The sequence below is a fragment of the Bicyclus anynana genome, chromosome 11 (genome assembly GCF_947172395.1).
Source record: "Bicyclus anynana chromosome 11, ilBicAnyn1.1, whole genome shotgun sequence".
NCBI classification, from domain to species: Eukaryota; Metazoa; Arthropoda; class Insecta; order Lepidoptera; family Nymphalidae; genus Bicyclus; species Bicyclus anynana.
Window position 1 is genome coordinate 11,769,274 of NC_069093.1, and position 9,903 is coordinate 11,779,176.

Sequence of the window (9,903 nt, forward strand, 5' to 3'; positions counted from 1 at the left end):
CTCATTACACTTCAGTCTTCATAATCCATTCCATATAAAAGAGTTTATAATTTGCAAGCAAGTGGAACGGGAAAAACTGTGGTAGCGTCGTCGCGATCACGATCATTAGGATCGCTGAGTGGAAAGTTGTTTTATGTCGGAGTTTACATTCTATTCTTTGTCAAAAGTATGGCGGCAAATCTGATTGGCTGACATTGACGTTTTCCGCATGTGTTGTTGTTTACAGAAATATTTTTAATTTTAATTTTACTAAGCAATCAAAAATTCTTCGGCAAACGCAAAGGAGGAAACAAACGTAATTTATAATGTTGTGAATATTTAACTATGAAATTTCCTTACCTAAATCTATTAAAAAAGAAAAAAACATGTACAATAAGTTATACATTTCCAGTGTTTTCTCGTTTTAAAAGTGAAATAATGAAATATTTAAATGTAGCTGAGAAGAATGATGCTGCCAAGAATATCGCTTTACATTTATCCAGGGGTACATCGAGAAGGGTAATAGTAATCAAAATTAAACAATTAGATAAGCTTTCTATGCTTTATGTTTACGTTCGTTATCATTATGTTAAGCTTTACGCCACTTGTTATAATATAATATCATCTTGTCATTTCTAAAAATCACTATTCATATTTCTGATAAGTTCCAATGACGGACTCATTAGCTCTCCAATAAGAGATAAGGCTGTTTTGCATATTATAATATTATATTTCAACTACCTAGTAGAGGCTGATAATAACGTATTCATTATAAAAAAATCTTTAACATTATCTCAGTAATATTCCGCTAGCAGATATGTCTAATTTAGCTAAATTCATTTCAATGGTTTGTTATCCTACTAATATTATAAACGCCAAAGTTTGTATGGATGTTTGTAACTCTTTCACGCTTTTAAAACAAAGATAGATAATATCCTAGACTAACACATAGGCTTTTCTTTTCCCCGGAAAAATCCATGCTTCCCACAGAATGATGAATTTCATGCTAACGAAGTTGCGGGCGTCCGCTAGTGTATTCTTTAATTTACTTAATTTATTGACCATTTGTGGAAATGATTATTCCCTCTTATTTAAGTGTTTATATTGTTAAATTACAAGACATCAATAATTTTACAAAAATATTAAAAAAGCTGCCTTTTATGCTAAATGATCTTGTCTAAAAAATGGAATTCCAACTCGAAGATATGATTTGACGTTAGCAGTGCTTGTTGTTCAAATAACATATATTTTGAATATTTTTTTATGTCCCATAAATTTTCAGAGAGAAGGTTTATCCCAATACAATAAAATCTATGAGTTTGATGTGGAAGTGCTGGGAAACAAAAGTCAAATGGTGATGACTTCAGTTTCAGGACACTTACTGTCCTTGGACTTTGTCAGTGCCTACAGGAGTTGGAGGACTTGCAACCCACTGTCACTGTTTGATGCACCAGTTTACAAACACTGCCCTGAGAATTATGATAAAATAAAGGTAAATAGTTCAGTTTCCACTTTCACGAGGAGAGAGACGAATATCTTAGCAATCCATGGATTCAGCATGCGGGTGTGAGGTCCATCGCATGGCAGAAAGAAAAACTAAGTCCAGGACTTGTGACAGATGGCTGTAGGGTTAAGGAACTCCTTGACAATCGATTAACACTCCCCTTTTCCATTTGTGTTGTTCTCCCTGCCTATCCAAATTTGGTTAGATCCTATTAGAGCAGCTTTGGATACCAATTCTAATATACAACTTGCAGCAGTTCCAGAGAGCTAGAGGGCAAGTCTTCAAGCAAGTTATAGAGAGATTTTGCTGGTAACCCTCTCGCCTCTACTTCTACAGCTTACAGATTAATCACATAGCCACTTTTAGCTAGTTCATTATTCACTTTTATATTTACGAATATTCTTGATTCTGGTAGCTAACATAGTTAACACTAGGTAATAAAAATTTCTGTTTGGAGGAGGGGAGATTATCAAAAATTGTTACTAACTAATAGTTCTTTTTTTATTGTTCCATAATTAATTAATAGTTATATAATGTCTTAACAGCCACATTGTCCTACAAATTGTGTGGTACATTAGTTTGTCCTATGCTCAGAAATTTTTATTACCTAGTAACCCTGTTAGCTACTGGAATCAAGAATTTTCGTAAACAGAAAAGTTGAGCGTATCATCAAAATAAACTATGAAAATTTACTTGATAGTAATCAATTGTAATAATCCACCCCAGATCCTGGACTATAATGTATTCAACATCAATTCATATACCCATATCATATCAGTTTTGATATATCATATAATAACTGTCATGTTAAATAAGTGGTTAGTTTAGGTAGCTTTGTATTACAAGGTCCTAGCTTTGAGTTCCCAGTCAAGCTTTAATATAAGCTAAGCATTTTATTTCTTTTGAGAAATTTTGACATGATGATGATGACACTACATTAAAAATTTAATATTTCTGTAGTAATAAAATATGCATATTCCTTCTAGAAAACATTAGAAAGAGAAGTCCGAAGCTGCCAAGGACTGATAATATGGACTGATTGTGATAGAGAAGGAGAAAATATAGGTTTTGAGATCATAGAAGTATGCACTGCAGTTAAAAGCAACCTACGGATATACAGGGCAAAGTTTTCCGAGATCACAGCTGTGTCTATTGCAAGGGCACTACACAATTTGGAACAGCCTAACAAGAATATCAGCGATGCAGTTGATGTTAGACAAGAACTGGATTTAAGGATAGGTATGTATTAAATAACCTTAATTACATGACAACTTTAAACACAAAGTTTAAAATTTAATATGCCATGCAAATGCCTAAAAAATAAATGCTCATAAGTTACATTTTAATTTATAATACTTCTTTAATACAAACTGTCTTCTGCATCCACAGCCGTGGGTTCAATTCCCACAACTGGATAATTTTTAGTGTTATGAGCATGAGTGTTTTCCAGCATCTGTATGTGTTTATTATTATTTATATGTTTTCTTAAATATTGTATTTAAGTAACAGTAACTGTATACTATAAACATTAAAAGTATATCCATAAAAAGTCTGTGATTGAATATATCTACCTTTTAAGAATAACTTAAAAGATGACCACACAAAATCGATCGAGATGGTCACATACAATGAAAGTTTGCATAGATTTTTTATTAAAAAATAGAAATTATAGATTTTATATTAAAAAATAGTAGCAAAATTGCAGGTGCCGCATTCACACGTTTCCAAACCCTGCGGTTACAGAAAGTGTTCCCCAGCAAGCTGGCCGAGAGCCTAGTGAGCTACGGCTCGTGCCAGTTCCCCACGCTGGGCTTTGTGGTCGAGAGGTACAGGGCGGTGGAGAACTTCGTACCTGAAGCATTTTGGAAAATAAAAGGTATGTTTCTTGTACAAACATACTAAGCGAATAGTACTAGTAGAGCTTAATGTGCCGTGGAAGACCACAGTATTAAAGTGAATAAATATTATGACCTAACAAATGAACTAAATAAAAATGGCTATGTAGTTGGCTGTACGCCGCAGAAGTAGGTGCGAGAGAATTACCAGCAAAATCTCTCTATAACTTGCTTAAAGACCTTGGCCTCCCTAGAAGAAGAACTTCCTTAACCCTACATCCAGTAGTCACTAGTCCTGGACTTTATCTGGCGTTTTTCTCTCTACCACACGATGGACCCATCACTTGCATGATGAATCCATGGAATGCTAAGGTATTCATCTCATATTGGTTTTATTGTTATGTAAAACCATTATATTTCAGGATTTTACTTTTATCATAGTATTGTTAAGTCAGAAATATAATATTTCTTAATATAATTATTATCTTTATTTACAGTGAACCACACCATGAACAACCTGAGCGTTGACTTCGCTTGGAACAGAATCCGACTGTTCGACCACGACGCGTGTCAAGTGTTGCACGACGTATGCCTAGAGAGCCCACAGGCGCGGGTCACGGATGTGAAGACCAAGCCCAAGTCCAAGTGGCGCCCTTTGCCTTTGGACACTGTGGTAAGTTGGACTGAAACCTCTTATTCTTTTATCTGGGCCTTTTCCACACTTGACCAGATGATTTGTTGTTTTGGGTGGGTCCTAACTGGATTCCTTCGCTGATAGCCTCATGGAGTGTCGCTGAGGAACCAATGTATGTTGGTTCCTCCTTACGCTTCTGCATAACAGAGGATAGAAGAATAGTATTTGTTTTACTACTACAATTTTTTTTAGAATTTTAGAATTAAAATTTTTGGGAGGCTTCGGCCGTCTTCGTTAGTTACCATCATACCGGCAAAACGATTTAACGTGCCGGTACGATGACGTGTAGAAACCAAAAGGGGTGTGGATTTTTATCCTACTCCTATGAAGTTAGCCCGCTTCCATCTTATATTACATCATCACTTACAATCAGGCGAGATTGTAGTTGAAGTCTAACTTGTAATAATGAAAAAAAAAGAATGTGTGGTATGAAACTGGAATGACATGACATTCGCTAAATCAGTGACATTTAGAGGATGAAATCGACGTTGGACATTTCTTACAACTTCATTAACCTTTTATGATTTCCATACAGTAAGATCATCGATCTCCTATTAAAAAGTGGATCCACGATCAGCGACCAAAAAACGTACCCACTCAATGAGTGCCAAACACAACTTCTTGGCACTCAAATGAAGTAGTCGCATTTGCAAATTCAATCTTAAACCTAATCCTTAACTTTGAATTTGCTCTGAATTTGGGATTTCTTTGAATATTGCACTATATTTAAAGGCCTTTAGGTATAATTTTCTGTACCAAAAATTCTAAAACTGTCAAAGTAAAGTTGGCCAGTTTTTAAGTGAATTTTTCTACATCATTCTGCATCCTTTATTTATCAAGAGATTAATGCTTTCATAGGATGAAATCAATGTTGGATGTTTTGCATTGCAACGTAATTAACTGATATGTTTCTCCCTACAGTGAGATGATAAATTTGTGTGTGGTCTGTGCTATTGAACTATTGAATCCCTAGTTATTTTGGTTTCAATTATTAACAACTTTCTTTGAAATATCCCTTTACACTCTCAGTCGAGTATTTATTAGACATACAATAATTTTGCAGCTGCATAAAAAGTAACTATTATAACATTGTTTTACAGGAACTTGAAAAACTAGCATCGAGAAAATTGAAAATCAACGCCAAAGAGACAATGCGTATTGCTGAAAAGCTGTACACCCAGGGTCTGATAAGCTACCCGCGTACTGAAACCAATGAGTTCCCCAGGGAGATGAATTTGGGGCAACTAGTCGGTATGCAGACTGGTGACCCCAATTGGGGAGCGTTTGCCCAGAATATTCTAGACAGTGGTGGACCTACGCCTCGCCAGGGTAACAAGAGCGACAAGGCCCATCCACCCATTCATCCTACTAAATATGCCAACAGTAAGTTTACTTTATTTCTCATGTTAATTGATTTAATATTTTGATCTTTCTAGTATTTTTTTTAAAAGAATATTTGCCATATCTTTTGAATATGACTAATATTCCTATTCTCCTTCAACTAGTCGGGAATGACTGTATTAGGAGTGGGTACGACAATAAACCAACGGGGCGGGGATCGAACCACCACCCCTCGGTGATGAGTCCGACTGCTCTTAGCGTTGAGCTATTGAGGCTCTAAATCCTTTATACTAAAAATCCTAAAAATTGTGTTAGTTTAAAAAAAACATATTTGACTGTGCCAAATTTCATACAGATTTAGTTTTAAAAATAGGACTATTTTATTCAGTATTATTTATTCCTCTTTCCCTTCAATTTGACGTAAATATTAATTACGGTAAAAGTAGGTAGATACGATAATAATCCTAACGACGGGCATCGATCCGAATCCAATAAGCTCACCGTTTTAAGTCCTGCTGTTTAAATGTGAAATTATAAATTGAACTAGCGGATGCTTACTTAGAACCCCTGTACCACAACTTTCTTCATTAAATTATACACATAAACGTCCTTCGAATCACTCTACTATTGAAAAATCCACATTAAAATCATTTGCCTAGTTTTAAAAATCTACACGTACTTACAGTACTAGAACATACTACTAAAGCAAGTTTTTTGTACTATGATATCTATTTGTAGATCTAACGGGCAACGATCAACGCCTATACGAGTTCATAGTGCGGTCGTTCCTCGCGTGCTGCTCCAAGGATGCACAGGGTCAGGAGACCACCGTCACTATTGACGTGGCGCGCGAGATATTCAGCGCCAGCGGCCTGATGATCACCGCGCGGAACTATCTGGACGTGTATCCGTATGACAAGTGGTCCTCCAAGGAGATACACGTGTATGAGGTGAGGAATGTGTTGCTAATAGTTGCTTAATAGAATTAAGAGATGACCACCGACACTATCGACGTGGCACACGAGATGTTCATTGCCAGCGGACTGACGATCCCCGCGCGGAAATATCTGGACGCGTATCCATATAACAAGTGGTCCTCGAAAGAAATACACGTGTATGAGGTGAGGAATATGTTGCTAAAAGTTGTTAAAAAGAATAATAAGGCGACCACCGTCACTATCGACGTTGCGCACGAGATGTTCAGCGCCAGCGGCCTGATGATCACCGCGCGGAACTATCTGGACGTGTATCCGTATGACAAGTGGTCCTCCAAGGAGATACATGTGTATGAGGTGAGAAGACAAAGTTTTACTAATACAGTAGAACCCGTTTAAAACGATCACGCTTATAACGATTTCTCGCTTAATACATCATTTTACGCCAGTGCAGAGACATGTTTTCATACATTTTCTAACGCTTAATACGATTCTTCATCCCGTTTAATACGCCTACATGTCACACGCGTGTAATTCCAAATGCGACAAATAAATTACAACAGATATATCAGGACATCATAAAGGTCCTTAAACAAGGTTGCAGGACAGGACTAATACATGACATCCTAAAGAACTGAAAGACCCTGACAGCAAACGACCCTTGATGCGATTCTAAACTGAAAATTTACAGACGCCCGCGACTTCGTCCGCATGAAACTGGATGTAAACTTTCAACTACCTCTACCCTACCCTACCCCTACCCTACGTTGAAATTTTTCCTGAATTTTCTTTGCTATAAGCCTCACGGAGCCCGAGACCTTTCCAACTAATGCAAAACCGTCGGTTCGTGCGTTCTGGAGTTATGACGTCAGGAAGGAAAACCCGAGTTATTTTTACATAGTAGATTTTTAATAATACATTTATTTATTCAAATGTACTTCTCAAGAAGTTAATGCACTTTCACAGAGCGGTCAAACGTTCAGTCCGACGAGTATAGACCTTGTGGACGGCAGCACGTTGCCGCCCAACCTGCTCACTGAGGCGGACCTCATCGCGCTCATGGAGAAACACGGCATTGGTAAACTATACTGTACTTTTATATACATTCATAATCATAATAGGGATGATAACAGTTTTTTAAATTGTATATAAATTAAGAGTACGCTAATAGTAAAGCAATTTTGTAAAAGGAACAGGGTGTCTGCGATCATTACTTTCGAAGCTACAGGGATTTAAAGAGTCAGATTTGCGGCGATGCCGCGGATTCCTGAAAAACACCCCATACAAAATGGCACGAACTAATGACGTCGTAGGTAATGTGATGTTCGCTAGATTTGTATGTGCGTTCAAACAAAATTACTAATATCTTTGTTATTTGTGCGTTTATGTTTATAGTTCATGTATTAAAAAATGTCACATTTAATGTAAGGAAGTTAAAACTGTATGAATTTTCATCTAATTACGATAAAAGATTTTAATAGATTTTGAAATTTTATAATCTCATTTAGTTTGCAAATATCCAGACAATCTTTGTTTTTTATGTATAAATTAGTTAACATTAACCCTATTTACCCGAATGTATCATAAAAATCAATATATTCAAACCTAGTCATCATCCCCATTCATCATCAACTTGTCCCACTTTAGTCATCAACATCATTATCAGCCGATGGACGTCCACTGCTGGTTATAGGCCTCTTGCATGGACTTACAAACAAAACGGTCTCGAGCCGCGAGTATCCAGCGGCTCCCTGATTCGGATTCGGATTGGCATACTTTACACACGTAGAGAATTAAGAAAAATGTTAGGTATGCAGGTTTCCTCGCGATGTTTTTCCTTCACGCTTTGAGATACGTTTTTTTTTAATTTAAACAAACGTTTCAATTAATTAACACGAATTTCCCATGACTGGATTCGAACTTACGCCAACCGAACTGAAAGCAGAGGTCATATTCACTGGAATGTCACGCCTCACTCGTATGAAAACCTTTTGAAAATGACAGGCTATACTTATATACCTATTGTTAAATGTTAAACTAAAAAAGGGTAAACCTGGCTGAGTTTATTGAGGGCTCTTCTCGGACCAAGGCGCGTTTGGAACTCTCGTAACTTTAATTTTAAGTTTTCGCATAATTATTATCACCGTTATCTTAAGTTTAATTATTACCTGACGTTTCGAAAGAGCTTGTAAACTAAGCCTATTTGAAATAAATGAATTTTGACTTTAACTTTTAGGTACGGACGCCACCCACGCCGACCACATAGAAACGATCAAGAATCGTTCGTACGTGGCGCTGGCGGACGCGGTGCACTTTGTGCCGGGGCTGCTGGGCATGGGGCTGGTGGAGGGCTACGACGCCATGGGGCTCCGCCACGGCATGTCCAAGCCGCACCTGCGCGCGCAGCTGGAGGCCGACCTCAAGGACATCTGCGAAGGGAGGAAGGACCCCAAAATGGTCCTAGCTGAACAGGTCAGTTTAAACTTTAATTCCACACTAGCTGACGCCGCGCGGTTTCACCCGCGTGATTCCCGTTCCCGTGAGAATACGGCGATAATATATAGCCTGTAGCCTTCCTCGATAAATGGGCTGTCTAACACTGAAAGAATTTTTTAAATCGGACCAGTAGTTCCCGAGATTAGCGCGTTCAATCAAACAAACAAACAAACTCTTCAGCTTTATAATATTAGTATAGATTCCACATTCGGCTGTTGTACGTCTGGTGTTAGGCTCCTGAATGTCGCTATTTGGGATCTAGACATATTCCTTTTTAACCGACTTCAAAAAAAGGTGGTTCTCAATTCGACGCTTATGTTTTTTTAATGTTTGTTACTCATAACTTTATAATTTCTTACCCGTTAGTTCGCGCGAGACGAAGAACTGGGAGGCTATTCTGTAACGACGTTTGTAAGTGATACAAACGTCGTTACAGTGTGAGCTTCGAACTAGTATCTATCACTCTCTGTTTATAGTACTATGTTAGACAGAGAGAGATTGAGGTGAATTTGAAACTTGCGCTTGCGAGTTATACAAAGAATCGTTACTGAATAGCCCTCCTGGACTAGATACCGTCCCGGCGCATAATAGCCACCGAATCGCTTTCAGCACTGGACATGATACCGCCCCAGATCTGGATAGCGAGGAATCTCAATCCGTGCAGCGATCTGACTAAAAAAAAAAATACTAATAGACCAAGATGCCCCAGCCCTGAAAGGGACTAAAATAAATCACTGGGGGAGCAAGTTCCCTTGAAAGTTACTCGGGCAAGGAGGCCAAGCCTCGAGGCCAATACCTCCCACCATTGACTCTCGGGAGGAGATGACACCAGTGTAATTGATTCGATGTTTATTTTAATAGCTTGATGATAAAGACTAAAATAATGAATAGGTTGTATGTAATTGAAACAGAATTTTCCACCTTTAGAAGTATGACGATAGATGGAGCCACTAACACTTCGCCTCGCGTTTCGCTTTTGCTTTATCCTTGGGCACAAGAAATGCCTACAGAACTGTAATAAAGTATTCTATAGTAAAAATTATTGCTTGTAAAGAATCGCGTAGCGTTGTGATATTATATTCAAAATTTTTGAAAACATCTTTTTATTAAAGATGTTCG

The 9,903-nt window shown here is 37.6% G+C and overlaps 1 protein-coding gene across 1 annotated transcript in view; it reads left to right on the forward strand.

Annotated features, from left to right (window-relative positions):
* The first annotated feature begins 16 nt into the window (after positions 1 to 16).
* Positions 17 to 9,903, forward strand: part of LOC112051503 (DNA topoisomerase 3-alpha) — a 16,714-nt gene continuing 6,827 nt past the window's right edge. The window contains exons 1-9 of the mRNA XM_024090171.2: positions 17 to 498; positions 1,262 to 1,471; positions 2,470 to 2,722; positions 3,189 to 3,359; positions 3,816 to 3,991; positions 5,113 to 5,395; positions 6,092 to 6,303; positions 7,255 to 7,366; positions 8,525 to 8,760. Coding sequence (XP_023945939.1) covers positions 325 to 498; positions 1,262 to 1,471; positions 2,470 to 2,722; positions 3,189 to 3,359; positions 3,816 to 3,991; positions 5,113 to 5,395; positions 6,092 to 6,303; positions 7,255 to 7,366; positions 8,525 to 8,760 — 1,827 coding nt within the window. The 5' untranslated portion in view covers positions 17 to 324. The remainder of the gene's footprint in view (positions 499 to 1,261; positions 1,472 to 2,469; positions 2,723 to 3,188; positions 3,360 to 3,815; positions 3,992 to 5,112; positions 5,396 to 6,091; positions 6,304 to 7,254; positions 7,367 to 8,524; positions 8,761 to 9,903) is intronic.